Source organism: Mauremys mutica, chromosome 6 (assembly GCF_020497125.1).
Source record: "Mauremys mutica isolate MM-2020 ecotype Southern chromosome 6, ASM2049712v1, whole genome shotgun sequence".
NCBI classification, from domain to species: domain Eukaryota; kingdom Metazoa; phylum Chordata; order Testudines; family Geoemydidae; genus Mauremys; species Mauremys mutica.
The window spans coordinates 45,196,362-45,212,233 of NC_059077.1; the positions used below are offsets into that span (position 1 = coordinate 45,196,362).

The 15,872-nt window shown below is 46.1% G+C and overlaps 1 protein-coding gene across 1 annotated transcript; it reads right to left on the reverse strand.

Moving 5' to 3' along the window:
- Window positions 1-3,611: 3,611 nt before the first annotated feature.
- MED18 (mediator complex subunit 18) lies at window positions 3,612-7,353 on the reverse strand. The gene is made up of 3 exons (XM_045020201.1): window positions 7,200-7,353; window positions 6,597-6,682; window positions 3,612-5,672 (listed from the first exon to the last, which is right to left on the reverse strand). Exons 2-3 carry the CDS (start codon window positions 6,667-6,669, stop codon window positions 5,119-5,121), a joined length of 627 nt encoding a protein of 208 aa, XP_044876136.1. The 5' UTR covers window positions 6,670-6,682; window positions 7,200-7,353; the 3' UTR covers window positions 3,612-5,118.
- Window positions 7,354-15,872: the final 8,519 nt, after the last annotated feature.

Here is a 15,872-nt window from a genome sequence, read left to right on the forward strand (position 1 = left end):
AAAATACAAATGTTTAACTCCTTATTTGCCATTTCTGGTAACTATCATCGAACACAGGCAAGTAACTGTTTCTTAATTTAATTGGATAGCTTTATTTTACAAAGGTATGGAAAGTTTACAAAGCAGTACATAAATCTTAATATCATTAGTTGCATTTGCACTAAATGTGATGTACTTTTGCAATTTATTCTGTAAATAAAATTACACTAAAGATACTATTTGTAAAGAATACATTTTACTCTTAGATAAAGCACTGGTCTTTCACTACAGCCAGCCCTGCCCAATCAGAAGTACAAGAAGCTCCTTACTGAATATGAAAAGAGTTGCGGGTTCAAGAGTCATAAGTACTGACCCTTCAAATAAAAGCTTAGGCTTCTTCTCATGCTGTGTAAATGTATGTTGCATATCCATTATGCCCTTTCTTCCAGAAGAGATCTCCAAACCTTTTTTGCATTTGTCGTCTTTCTCCTTCCTCCTCCAACACTTGGCCTTTTTTCTGCCAATTAATGTCACCTTAACCATATGTGTGTGGTACTGTTGATGAGCACTAGCCTCTGACTCCAGATTGTCATTTTTGTAAGTTAAATCAGTTCTTCTTAATTCAGCCTATTCAGAGAATGCAGCAATCTTCACCTTAAATGTGTTAGTGTCCCTTAACTTCTGTTATCTTGGGAACCTGGATCTGTCACCAAATTAGATCTTCTCCGTGACTAGATACAGTTTTTATTGGGGATGAGGGGATCAGGAAAAGAGGTGGTTCAACAGTTTTCTGAATCTGAATAATTTCTCATAAGTTTCTCTAGGAAAAAATGCCATTGCACTTTTTGAGAGGAAATCACCTTTTACCTAATTGGGATGTGCTGGTTTATCTGAAGTTGTGTTGATTTTCTTTAAACTAATCAAATTGTCCAGTAAAAATCTTTCACCAGAATTATTGTCAGTTTTACAGATTAAGCTGTATTTGAATTGCCACTGTTCATCCACAGACTCAAAACATGAATCATACTTTTGAGTACCTTGAGTGTGTAGAGTGTGGCTGTTTGTTCTGTGATAGCTTTATAATACTGATAAGTTTTAAAAATTAAAAGTTGGCTCTTCCATGTTACAATCACAAATTTAAAACCAGTATTTAAAAGTGAAAAGTATTAAAATATTATGAAAAATAGTTCTGGTTTGTAGTTATTTTTAACATTTAGTGCTTTGAAGAAGTAAAATGTCATACATAGCATTTTAATAAAACAACCAAACCTTTGCATATTTCTCATTCCTGGGTCTAAGAAATTAGCTTGTTGTAGGACAGTAGCTATTTTTCATTTACTGTGGCCACCTAGTGGAAACATCCAAAGATAAATTGGATTGATTTGTAAAATAAATCTTCCTCTGAGGCATGTTAAAGGATATTGGTTTACTTTTTCTCTTTACTGATAACTTAAACTCTCAGTGGGGGAAGAATTTTAAAATACTTAAATCTGACATTTTTAAATAACTTATTTTGAATTTGTATTTAACTAGAGAGTTCTATTTATATTATAGTTGTGCCAAGATGATCCTGGCCCAGCCGTCCCCCCCTAAATGTTCCTCTGTGTCCCCCTAGCGGGGCATGCCACAGTTTGGGGACTACAGGCTTAAACCTACCTTTCTTTGCCCTCTCCTTGGTCCTATGCCAAGTGCAACTCTCTCAATCCCAAGAATGAGACCCAAGATCTGTTCAACTGTTTTACATAAAGCACTTTGCTTGTTGGTTACCATTTTGTTTGGATTTCTGTGATTGTTTAACTGTTTTTCCCATCAATTGCACCTTCTAGCCCATGGGCGGGCAAACTTTTTGGCCTGAGGGCCGCATTGGGTTTCGGAAATTGTATGGGGGGCCAGTTAGGGGAGGGGGTCATGGCCCAGCCACTGCCCCCTATCCACTCCCCGCCCTGGGACTCCTGCTCCATCCAACCCCCTTGATTCCCCCCCGGACCCCTGACTGCCCCCCCATCCAACACCACCTCTCATTCCTGACAGCCCCATCCAACCACCCCTTCTCCCTATCCCCTGACTGCCCCCAGAACCTCTGCCCCTGACTGCTCCCCACCACCCCATCCAACCCCTCCTCCTTCCTGACTGCCCACCCCAGGACTCCTGCCCCCATTCAACCCCCCTGTTCCCTGCCCTCTGACTGCCCCGACCCCTATCCACACCCCTGCCCCCTGACCATCACCCCTCGAACTCTCCTGCCCTCTATCCAACTCTCTGCCCCTGTACCGCGCTGCCTGGAGCACTGATGGCTGGCGGTGCTACAGCCGTGCTGCCTGGCTGGAGCCAGCCATGCTGTTGCTACTGCACAGCACAGAGCACCAGATCAGACCAGGCTCTGCAGCTGCGCTGCCCCAGAAACTTGCAGCCCCACCACCCAGAGCATTGCGCTGGTGGCGGAGCGAGCTGAGGCTGTGGGGGAGGGGGAACAGCAGGGGAGGGGCCTGGGGCTAACCTCCTGGCCCAGGAGCTGAGGGGCTGGGCAGGAGGGGCCTGCGGGCTGTAGTTTGCCCACCTCTGTTCTAGCCACACCCATCTGAGAGCACTGGCTCAAAGAAAGAACACTGCTAGGTCATTCTGAAGCCCTAAAAGCTGGGAAAATGGCTAGTCAAGGATGTGGGAGGTGGTGTTATGTAAGCTGTTACTTTACAAAGTTGCTCTCCTCTTCCCCCCCCCCCCATAAACTTCTGTTTTATGGTTGTATCCTGACAGGTTCCTTTACTCCTTAGTTCGCTACATACATTGTATGTTGAACTTCCTCTTTGAGACATGGTGACAACATGGTGTGCAGAGCAGCACTGGAGGTGGAGGCAACATTTTAACAGCACAAATTAATTACACATCCAATTGCCATAAAACAGATGATGCCTCCAGCAACATTCTGACTTATGAAAATAAGCCCCCTTATGCTCATTTGCTAACACTGCCTAGTGGAGTGGGTAGTAGTTTTCTTTTGTAACTAAGTATTCAACAGACAAGTCTTGGCCAAATTCTAGCATAGGTCATTTTGTATCTACTTAACCTATCTCCCTCTGGTAACTGGAGACATTACTCTTCATTTTCCCTAGGCTAAAAGAAACACCTGTTGTACTGATGGCTGGTGCAGAATGGATGTCATCCCAGTCACAAGGGAGCTGGTAACTAATTCCTAAACAAATATGTTCTGATAATGGAATAAGATGCCTTTTGCTTGTTCATTTTTGTACTAGTTTTATGGGTCACTAGTTTCACTGCCCAGATCTATTTGCCTCTGTGTGATTTAGAAAAGAAAACAGGATACCTTCAGCAAAGCAGGGTGTGGGCAGGCAGGCAACACTGCTTAAATCCTGAAATTCCATCTGGCACAGAGTTCTTGGTTTCCCTATGATTGGATTTCTACACTCAAAGCTTGGAGGATCAGGCCAGGCACTGCCTTGTTATCCACACCCTGGTGCACCGAGCAGTGTCCTGTTGTTCTTCCACCAGCACAGTTTGAGAACCCCTGCTGTACACCATTCCACTACAACAGAGTTCTAGGGCAAGGGTGGTTGCAAGTTAATAGTGAAATAATTACTCTGTGCAGGTTTGTAGAACGTTAGGAAACATTTACATGTAACCTATATCTTTACTAGCATTAATGACAATTGTAAGTGATTTACTGTACTTTATCATAAATATTAGCCCTGGGAGAGGGTGGTTAAAAGACCTCTTTCTGAAATTAAATATTTGTACTGACAATTATTGTATTGTTTGACTATAGACCTCAGAGGCATAGAATAAGGAATTGTTTAATTGAACAGCTCAGATCACCTATTAAAACCACCAAGATACTCAATTTAAGAGTGTTGGGCACCTACTGGTCATAAGTCTTTTAATGCCCCCAATTTTACCACAGCAGAAAACTGGAGGCAACAATTGCTCTAGTAGTAAAGAGTACACAAACCCCAGGTGTTGTTGCACTATCATTGAACACAGTCAGAGGGGTCAGGCACCAGGGTGTATGACCTTTAAAAAAAAAAAAAATTCTGCAACTGGCAATACTTTGAGGTAAATTTGGGGCCAAAAATTTTCGTTTTCCTAAAACTGACTTTCTGAAAAACCTTAGATGTACAGAATTATTTAAATTCCACTGAAAACATTGTTTTAAATATTATCTACAAGCTGTTACTAGCCTTTTACAAATATGTAAGAGGCAGAAACAGAAATTGACTAGAAACAAGAGAAATTGACCAGATTATTTTCATCCCTGGAGCACAGTGATGTACATAGAACAAACACTATTAAAAGTAAGTTATGTTTTGAGAGTTCTCAGTTTTGAAAACCTCAGGTCGTGACATAGCTAAGGAAATTGGCTTTTAAAATCTATACTTTTTAAAGGGGTATACCTTTACTTGAAAAACTCATTCTCATCTTAGTTTTGTATCTGCTAGTGTTACAAGTAACGCCTAAGAGTGCTGATTGGGGGGGGGGGGAAAAATAGTGCAGGAAAAGATGTGCTCCTCTTTGACAACACGGTGCAGACAGTTGTATTTCCTGTCTCATGCAGTAACATTAGGACATCACTTGAGGGATGAAGCTCATGAACATGCTCTTTTACAGTCTTTGCAAGATGAGGCTATTAGAATAGAAGTAGCCATGCTGCAACTGAAGAGGCAGCAGCCAGAGATGTGCAGTGAGAAAGAGGACTGAACCTAAGCATGTTTAATACTTTGGATCTCAGGTCTGTTCACTCTTACGAGTAAGACCCTTATTAATATGAATATGGAAGTAGAAACACTAATATGAAGTAATAAAGGACATTAAGAAATGTTTCTATCCATGCTGTTTAAAAGGATTCTTAATAAGAAAATTCCAAATTAGTACATTTCAAAAATGTCAACCCTGATGGTAGATCTGTATAAAGGGGAACATTAAGTGGGGAAAAAGTGATCCAATTGTCAATTACAGCAGTGACAAAACACACCAGAGACAACCTCTGCACTACCCCCAAAAAACCAAAACAAAACCTTTAATCTCCTCAGTTCTTGCAAGAGTCATTTTGGAAGTAGTGTGTCTACATGCTGGTCACCAGGACCACTGAGAAAGAGGCACTAGACATACGTGCTAGGTCCTTTTCACTCACATGAGCCTTTTGGGGTCAATTTTCTCCAGGTGAACTAAGGGCTTTAGCTGCTCAGCAAAGTTTCGCATGTCATCAGAAACTATGTCTTGTCCTGCCGGAGCTACAACACTCAGCTCCACAAGGTAGGAGAGAGACAAGGGCTCAATGCTATCAGTGTTTCCTGGAACCAGGATGCGGAAGATCTTGTACACTACAATCTTCATGATGCCCTTGCGGAACACATGGCCCTTGGCGACAAACTCATGGTCCATCCGGAAGCCCATCTCCATCAGAAAGTCAGTAAGGTTCTCTGAGGTAGCGATGTCAACACAGTTGCGCACCAGAGCATGGCGGTTTTTGTCTCCCATTTCTGGCTGTCCCAAATAGCGCAAGTGCCAAGGTGTGCCAGTTTTGTCCATAGAGCACCGTGCCCTCAGGACAAAGGGACTGGCTTGCTGACCTTTCAGGAGGAACACCATCTCATGGTCCAGGAACGTCTCAGGTTCCATATTGTCACACAGACCACGCAACCGGTGAAGGAGGCTCTCCAGGCTTTGATCCAAAACACTTCCTGGGGAGGAGAACAAGTTCATTATTTCACCAATGAGCAGTCTACTATTGCCCTTACGACTGCATGGTTTCATCCACCAGTGCATGGGATACCCCAATCATTTCACCATATTTAAAAAAAAAAAGAGCAAATAGAACAAATGGTCATCCAAACTCATTTTTCAAAAAGTAGCAGAGGATGCAAAAGCTGCAGGAACCACCCTACCCAGTGCTCTTCAGCTAGGAATCAAAGTGTTTACAAAAGTATTATTCCCCATTTTATTTTTTATAGAAAGGGAAACTGAGGAGTATAACAGTTGAATGACTTTGCCCAAGATCTGGCAGTCACGAAAAAAACCTAATTACTAGTCCTAATTTCTGGACCACTCTCCCTACATAACACAACTGGGAGCTGCAGGTACATTACTGCTGTTTTCCAATGTCTATACGCCAGACTGCAGCTACAACAGCAGCACAGAGATACCAATATAACGTTAATAATTACATGGGAGAAGGTCACAAAAGCTTTCAGAGGGATTTGCAGCAGAACCAAAAAGTTCAAGGGAAACAGCAAAGCCCAAAACAAATATTAAGTAAGCAAATATTCTGCACCAAAAAGGAGTTTTGAAACGGTGTGAAGGAGCGGGTGTTCACATGAGTTCCTTTTGGAGGCAGGGAGTCAGTGCACTGTCAGAGACAGATGGCCTGTTTCTGGAGAGTTTTAGCCCTAAAGGTCAATGTCTTTCACAAGAGAAGTCTGACCTCCCTAGTTTAGGATCTGATTGAGGTAAGGTCTTTTCTTCTCTTTCCTATTCCCCCTCTCCCCTTCATCTCACAACGTTAAAAACAGGAATGACTTCGGGTCAGGCAAGCTGCGCGTTTTCAGAAGAACCTGGCAGCATGCCCCTATGATGTGAAATCAAACCCATCTTCTCACCAGCCTTACCTTGGAGTAAATACTCCATCATGTTAATGGTGCCACCAGTGACAGGCATCATGGTAACAGGTGGGGCCTCCATGGTTTTGGCTTCCCTAGATGAAGCACAAAGAAATCAGGTCCATGACTACAGCAGGTATTCAGGGGCAGGGAGACCCCCCCAATGTGTGTGGGGGGGACGCACACCTGCCCTTCCTTGTACGGGAACCGACGTCCCAAGGAGGGGCGCCCCGCGGGTACAACTTGCAGAGCGAGTAGGGCAACCGGGTGCGGCTTGGATACAACCACCTGGGAGGCGCCGGGTGCAGGTGAGCAGCGGGGGGCGGGGGGGGGGGAGGATGGATGGCGGGGTTGGGGGACCCTGCCGCGGGGGGGGGAGGAGGATGGATGGATGGCGGGGTTGGGGGACCCTGCCGCGGGGGGGGGAGGAGGAGGATGGATGGATGGCGGGGTTGGGGGACCCTGCTGCGGGGAGGCGGGCAGAGGACCCACCCCGGGGAAGAGAGCAAAGGACCGGGGAGGGCAGCAGCCGGCCCCGGGCAGGGCACGAGGATCGGGGCGGGGGAGCCGGTCCAGAAGCCCCATGAGCAGGGCGAACGCTCCGCCCCTCACCTGTAGGGCGGCGGGGCGGGACGGGGCTCCCGGCTTTACGGGCTGTTCCAAAGCTCGGGCCCAGCACAGCTCCACTTCCGTCGACCAGCTCCCTCGCCCGAGCGCGCATGCGTCGCACCACCCCCTCTCCAGGCAGCAGGCGGGCTGAGGGAGCGGGGCGGGGTTTCCTGCTCGCGCCGAGGCCGGCGAGGGCGTCGTCTGCGCGTTGTTGGGTATGGAGAAAGGTGTGCGCGTGGCCTTGGCCCGGGGCACGCGCCCCTCCCTCCCCCCGCCCGGCGAGCCCGGAGCACGCGCTTCTCAGCTCCTCCCCCCCCGCCAGCCCGGGGCAGACATTCTCGTCCCTCCATCGCCCCGCGCTCTTGCCCAGCCAGGGGCACACAGGAAGAGGCTGAAGTTGGTTCCTTATTCTCAGCTCCTTATTGGTGGCCCCCAGTTCTTTATTCAAAGGCGAAAATTAAGTTTTCGGTAAGGTTAAATTTTTAGAAATGGCATCAAAACTAATTGCGTCTGACGAAGTGGGTATTCACCCACGAAAGCTTATGCTCCAATACATCTGTTAGTTTTTAAGGTGCCACAGGACTTTGTTGCTTTTTATCAAAACTATTGTGAGAAACATGTAAATAAGTAATTAGTTATTAATTAGAGCATCAAATAAACGGGTTTAGCTGACTATGTGCCCAAACAAGGCTTGGATCACCTGAGCCCCAGGTGAGTCTGTGACACGTCCCCATGATGCTGTTTCAAAGGAGCTGGTAGAAATTGCACCCAAAGTGTCATTTTGTGCAGTGTGCTGCCTTGCACTCCCTCACCCCATTTCCCTTTTGTACATGGGGCTTGATTAAGGCGCTGGGATTTCACTGGTTGTACGTGACAACATGTGTCTTGGGTCACCCCAACTGACACCTCCCCACTGCCCTCAGACTCTTCTGAAGGGGCTGGGATATGCCACTCCCTGACCCAGCTCAGCATGCTGCCACATGTCATGCTCCCACACCACTTCTATATTGTACATAGGGCTTGAATAAGGAACTGGGTTTTTACTGTATGTGACAAAATGTTTCTCTGGTCATCCCAAGTGACAGGTTCTCTTGACCATCAACCTCATCTGAAGGAGTTGAGAGAAGTCACTTCCCGACCTGAAGCTTTGTTCTTGTACAATATGCTACCACATGTCCCCCCCCTCCCACTTTTATAGTGCATATGGTGCTTGAATAAGGAACTGGGCTTTGATTAACTAAATGGCAAAATAAGTCTCCGGTCACCCTGAGTGACATATTCCTGGAACCTTCAGACTCTTCACTACATGACCCAAAGATTTCATCCTGCATAGTATGGTGCTAGATGTCACTTCCATATTGTAGCTAGTACTTGAATAAGGAGCTGGGTTTTGACTGTACATGACAAAACAAGTCTCAAGTCACCCCAAGTGACATGTCCCCATGGCCATCAGACTGTTTTGAAGGAGTTGGGACATGTCACTCCCTGGCCCCTGATGTTTCATTCTTGAGTAATACTCTGCCACACGTCACACACCCACACCACTTCCATAGTATATATGGTGCTTGAATACGGCGGTGAATTTGACTCACTGTACATGATAAAACAAGTCTAAGGTCACCCTAAGCGAAGGTAACCTTAGAAGAAGAACTGATGGAAACCTCTACCAGGATTGCATCATCCAGGAAAACAAGATGCCTCAGAAATAATATGTTAAACAATCCATTGCTGTTTGCAGTACACCACTGTTTCACCTTTCACTCTGCACATGTACACTCAGTTGTACCTAGGGTTGAATCTTCAGAGCATGAGGGTATGTGACTTTACACATGGATGCCATAGCATCAGTTGTCAAGAGACCAACATCATGCAAACATAAAATCTTATTTTTTGTGTACTAAATGCCTTTTGGACTCAACACACATATTACCATTGGCGGAGATGCTAATAACATACCAAAGCACTCCAACAATTTCATGTCGGCTGGCATTACTTTCCCTAGATACTCTTAGAACAGCTGGTCATCAGCTCAGACCATGCAAAGGGGAATGTGACTTCAGTTGCACTTTATTTCATTTATTACTACAGAGGTTTGCAGCCAGATGACGCCAGAAGTTATCTCAATGCTTGTTTTGAAGGATCTAATGAAGGAGGCAAGTTTACAATATTACACATTTGTGCAGCACATAAGATAAAAATAATGTATATGTGCTATGTAGCTAATGTGAAAGGTTTCCACTGTTATCAAGAAGGTTTTATTTTATGCTTTTGGATTATTGCAAAATGGGGAAAACAATGCATGAATGCACTGAAATGAGTAAGACTCAGCATGATTTTCAGACCAGCACAGCTTATCAGACAGTACAGGAACTTAATAAGAGACGTAACACAATATGCACAGAAATAAGAGAGATCCTTCACTGAAAACATGGAGGATAGGTCCATCAATGGCTATTAGCCAGGATGGACAGGGATGGTGTCCCTAGCCTCTGTTTGCCAGAAGATGGGAATGGGCGACAGGGGATGGATCACTTCGTGATTACCTGTATGTTCATTCCATCTGGGGCACCTGGAATTGGCCACTGTCGGAAGACAGGATACTGGGCCACATGAACTTTTGGTCTGACCCAGTATGGCCGTTCTTATGTTCTTAAATAGGAGAGGGGGGGAAGACACCATATCTTCTTCACTTCCACAGCAATTCCACACACTTTCCTTTAAATTTTTGCAATTTTATAAGCCATTGCAATTTCCTTGTATTCCAGTTATTACATGTCTCACTCACTTCAAGTAGCCTTTGCAGCATTTCATATCTATTTTGAAATAGTTCAGTCTCAGTTTTTACTGCCTGATATTTTTAATAAGCATATGAATGATTAACAGTTAATTATCAGTTGTGCATATGTTGGTGAATATCACCTTTCATTTCTTCAGTTTGGCCACTCCAAGGAGGACCGGACAAATAACATTTTGTTTTTTGAAGCTGCTCTTCAGGAGCTTGAAAATATTTGGCTTGTTTCTTAGGTGTTAAATGCAAATGTTTATTTCAGGTCTCAACTTGAGAGGCTTTGGAATATTTAAATCAGCAACATTGTCAGCTACTTTCTTCTTAGACTCTCCACATCCTGCATCGGGGTCCCCAGTCTTAGATTCCAGTGCGAAGAAACTGAGGGGAGTTGGGGCTATGGGAAGGGGTACGAGAGCTAGATGGTACGAGTACTGCCCCAGTGGGTACTGCTAAGCAAAGTTCTCCAGCTTCAGTGCACTAGGCACACGCACACCTGAGCAGAATACATGTCTGCGCCCACATTTCGAAGAACCACAGTTACAGTACAGGAAGATAACAGAGTGAAAAATGGTTATAATTGCTTCTGTATGTCCCTCTGAGAGTGGGCCTGCCTTTGATGGGGGACTCTTCTTTTGGCAAGTTGAGACTCAGGGCTTATTTCCAAAAATGGTTGTGAAACCAATCTTATATTCTTAGATAATTAAGGGGCAATATAACTTTATTTAAGGAAAAGTGGATCCTGTTGGTTGTTCGTAATAACTAGTTTATAATTGGGCAAAGTAATCAATTGTAACTAAATCCTATGAAACTGAAGAAAATATTTAAATCAGTTACTTAAAAGAAGCCATTTAAGGATCTGTTTTAAGACAGGCCAATTACAAATATTAGGAATGTTAACTCCAATTAAATCCCACTGTTTAGCCCCGTCTCTTCTCCACGAATACATGGTCTAACCATTTCATGATTAACAGGAGAACTGTTCAAATATTAAGTTACAACATTTCCATATTTCAAAAATTATTACAAGATTCTTAAATCTAATCCCTTGGCAGTGTCTCTGTTAACTTTCTCTCACCAATCCATGTCAAAGTCTTGGGGAAGTTTTCCTTAGATTGGTTTTGTTTCTTGAGTTGTCCCTATTTTTTGTAGCTGCTTGCTTGTAGAGATGGATAGGATGAGTTGTGGAGTGCTTGCTGTTTAAGCAGGATAGCAGGGTGTGTGTGGGGAGGGGAAGGAATGTTTACTTGAAAGATTTGTATACACTCCATTTGTATACACTAATTTCCATGAAATTATAGGATAACACACCTTTCAGGCTTATTTAAATTCAGAGTTCGTGCAATCACTCTTCCTTTGGCTTCATGCCTTCAGGATTGACTTAAGTCTCACCTTCAGTTCCTGAATAAGCAGTATGCTTAATGAATATGTAACATTTCTTTAATTGCCTTTATTCTTCTTCTGGCAGGAAAACATCAGATAACTTTTAAAGTTAGTTTTAACTTTTTTTTTTATTCAGCCCATCTTTAGAGATACTCCGTTTTTATTGGCATGTAACAGGAAATGAAATTCTGATTTCAAAAAGTCCAAACACTCCTATTCTTTATATAAACTGTTCTTAAGATATTCTTTTTAAACTAAATAACCTGGAGGAAGTTGTTAGCTTAAATAGTTATTAAAGAATTTTTTTCTAAAAAAAAAACAACCCAATTTTTGGAGTGATGATTCTTCATCTTCCTGATTTGGGTAGGAAAGTTGCTTGAGCATTCCCAGTAATTAATTAATTTCCCATTAATGTAAATGTTCTGTACCAGAGGTTCTCAAACTGTGGTCCATGGAGCACTCCATTCAGGTGGTCTGCAGATAGTTCCCTCTAAGGTGCGCACCTGGGTGGCCGCAAAGGAGAGAATGAAGTGCCACCCACCAAATTAGTGGAGCCGTGCAAGCGTGGCAGTGGATATGAGCAACACATCTTGAAGAACAACAGTTACAAGAAGGTGAGTAACTGTTTTTCTTCAAGTGATGTCTCATATCGATTCCAATTAGGTGACTCCCAGGCCTTACCTAGGCAGTGGGGTCAGAGTTGTGGAATTGCAGATTGGAGCACCGCTCTGCTGAAAGCTGCATTATCTCTGGCATGCTACACGATGGCATAATGAGAGGTGAACATATGCACCCAGGACCACTTGCTGCCCTGCAGATCTCTTGTATCAGGACCTTGGCCAGGAATGCCGCCGATGAGGCCTGTGCCTTTGTGGAGTGTGCCGTAAGTGACAGGGCTGGTGTCTTGGCCAGCTCGTAGCATGTGCGTATGCAGGACGTGATCCAGGAAGATATTCTTTCAGATGAGACTGGTAGTCCTTTCATGCAGTCAGCCATCGCTATGAACAACTGGTTCGATTTCCTGAATGGCTTGGTGCATTCGATATAGAAGGCCAACGCTCACCGAACATCCAAAGAGTGCAGCCTCTGCTCACGGCTACTGGTATGAGGCTTTGGATAAAAAACAGGTAGGAAAATGTCTTGGCTGGTAAGGAAATGTGATACCACCTTAGCAGAAAGGCTGCGTGAGGTCTGAGCTGCACCTTGTCCTTGTGGAAAACTGTATAAGGTGGGTCGGAGGTAAGCCCCTTTAACTCAGACACCCTTCTTGCTGATGTGATGGCAATTAGGAAGGCTACCTTCCACGATAGGTAGAGAGGACCAAATTAAGGTCCCATACAGGAACAGGCTGTCTGATCTGGGGATGTAGCCGGTTCAGACCGTCCAACCATGGGGTTGGTGAAGATGGAACGTCCAGAGACTCCAGACTGGAAAGCCAAGATAGCTGCTAGGTGTACCTTTATGGATGACACTGCCAGGCCTTGCTGTTTCAGATGCAGAAGGTACTCCAGAATAAAGGGTAACGGCGCCTGAAGTGGGGGCGTATGACACTGGTCACCCCAGCAAGTGAATCTCTTCCACTTCACTAGATATGTGGCCCTCATGAAGGGCTTTCTGCTGCTGAGTAAGAGCTCCCTTATCTGCTCCGAGCACAGGGTTCAGCCATGAAGCTTCCAAGCCATGAGGTGGAGGGACTGGAGGTCTGGGTGATGAAGATGATCATGATCCTGAGTGATCAAGTTGGGGAGGAGCGGCAACGTGATCAGAGTATCGACCGACAGATCCAGAAGCGTGGTGTACCAGTGTTGCAGAGCTCACACTGGTGCCACCAGAATTATCTCTGCCCCGTCTCTGTGGACCTTGAGTAAGACCTTGTGCATTAGAGGGAATGGGGGAAAGGTGTAGAGCAGACGGCCTCCCCAGGGAAGCAGGAACATGTCTGCGATTGAGCCTGGGCTGCTTTCCTGGAAGAAGCAAAATACTGGGCACTTCCTGTTGCTCTGAGTGGCGGACAGGTCGACCCCCACCTCTGGAAGATGAAGTGAATGACGTCCAGCCGGATGGACCACTCGTGGCTGTGGAAGGATCTGCTGAGGTGGTCCACCAGTATGTTCTGGACTCCTGGCAGATATGATGCTTCCAGGTGAATGGAGTGGGCTATACAGAATTCCCAGAGTGTGAGAGCCTCCTGACAGAGCGAGGACCGGGTACCACCCTGCTTGTTGATGTAAAACTGCAGTGGTGTTGTCCATCATGACTGCCATGTGCTGGCCTTTCAGACAAGACTGAAAGGTCTGACATGCGAGTCGCACCGCTCTGAGTTCCTTGATATTGATATCAAGAGAGCTCGTGCTGTGACCAGAGGCCCTGCATTTGGAGATCTCCTAGATGTGCGCCCCAAACTAGAGCTGATGCATCCGTAACTAGAGGCAAGGACAGCTGAGGGATGCTGAAGGGGACTCCGCAGACTATTCAAGCATCGAGCCAACACTGGAGTGACTCTAGCACCTGCTGTAGCACCAAGATCCCTAGTCCCAGGCTATGGCACGCCAGCCAGTATGTCGAAGTGAGCCATGTCTGTAAAGGCCTGAGTCTCAGCCTGACATGTCGGACCACGTACGTGTAGGCCACCATGTAACTGAGGAGACTGAGGCAATTCCTTGCTGTAGTGGTCGGGTACTCTCTCATGCATTGAATGATGCTTGCCATGGCTTGGAATCGGGACTCCGGCAGGCTTGCTCTTGCCTGGACTGAGTCCAACACCACCCCCGATAAAGTCTATCCTCTCGGTCAGAGACAAAGTGTACTCATTCACGTTGAGGAGGAGATACAGTCTCTTGAACGTGGATGTGGCCAGACAGACCTGTGACTCCATCTGTTCTCTGGTGTGCCCCCTGAGTAGCCAATCATCGAGGTAAGGGTATACCTGCACCTGCCTCCTTCGGAGGAAGGCTGCTACCACCGACATGCACTTGGTGGGGCTGTCAACAGGCTGAAGGGAAGGACCGTGAACTAATAATGTTTTTGCTCAATCATGAACCTTAAAAAGCAGGGCGAATCACTATGTGAAAGTACACATCTTTCATGTTGAGGACGGCGAACCAATCTCCTGGATCCAGAGAAGGGATAATTGTATTGAGGGAAACCATGTGGAACTTCAACTTTACCATGAACTTGTTGAGTCCTCACAGGTCTAAAACTGGTCTGAGACCCACCCTTGGCTTTGGGGATTAAGAAGTAGCGGTAATAGAATCCCTTGCCCCATATCTCCTGAGGAACCTCCTCCACTGCTTCTATGTCGAGGAGCACCTGCACCTCCTGGATAAGGAGTTGCTCATGAAAAGAGTCCCTGAAGAGGGAAGGGGGGTGGGAGGGCGTGTAGGAGCAGAATTGGAAAGAATATCCCACTTCCACCGTGCGAAGAACCCAGTGGTCCAATGTTATTAGGGACCACGCACAGTAGAAGTGGGATAGGCAGTTCAAAAAACACGGGGAAGGATCCGGCATTGAGACAGGTGCTCCGTCCTCAGGCGCACCTTCAAAATGTCTGTTTTGAGCCCGATGAAGCTTAGTCGGGCCCTGGCCCTGTGCGGACAGGGGATGAGAAGGCTTATGCCTGCCATTCCTACCCCTGCGCCTGTAAAAATCCTGCCTTGGCCGAGGAGGATATGAACGCTGTTTGCGGCGGTTGGGGCTTATAGGGCTTTCGTTGGGTTGCCGGGGTGTGCATACCCAAAGATTTAATTGTTGCCCTGGAGTCTTTGAGGCTATGCAGTCTGGAGTCAGTCTGTTCAGCAAACAGGCCCACCCCGTCAAAGGGTAGGTCTTACATAGTTTGCTGAACCTCAGGCGGGAGCCCCAAGGCTTGTAGCATGAACTACACCGCATAGCTATCCCTGAGGACAAGGGGCGCACTGCCGAGTCCGCAACGTCCAGTGAGGCCTGTTAACAGGTCCGTGCCACAGCCTTGCCCTCCTCAACAATTGCCGCAAACTCCTCCCTAGTCTCTGCTGGTACCAGCTTCCTAAACTTCTGCATAGAGTTTCAGGAGTTAAAACTGTACCTGCTCAGGATTGCCTGCTGGTTGACCTCCGAATAAATCCAGGCACTTGGTGTCCTTAGCTTTAGGCGCTGGAGCTTGCTGACCCTACCTCTCTCTCTCATTTACTGCCGACACTACCAACAAGCAAGGCTGTGGGTGTGTGAACAGGTAGTCGAACTCCTTGAAGGGTACAAAGTACTTCCTCTCCACACCCTTAGCGGTGGAAGGGATGGATGCTGGGGTCTGCCAAATGGTCTTTGCATTGTCTTGTATAGTTTTGATGAGGGGTAGAGTGTCCCTGGATGGCCCTTCTGGTGCCAGAATGTGCACTATAGGTCCTCCGATTCTACCACTTCCTCAGCCTGCAGGTTCATATTCCGTGCCACCCTGCGCAGGGGTTCCTGGTGGACATGGCTACCTATAAGTGGCGGCCCTGAGATGGAGGTGCCCACCACCACCTCGTCCG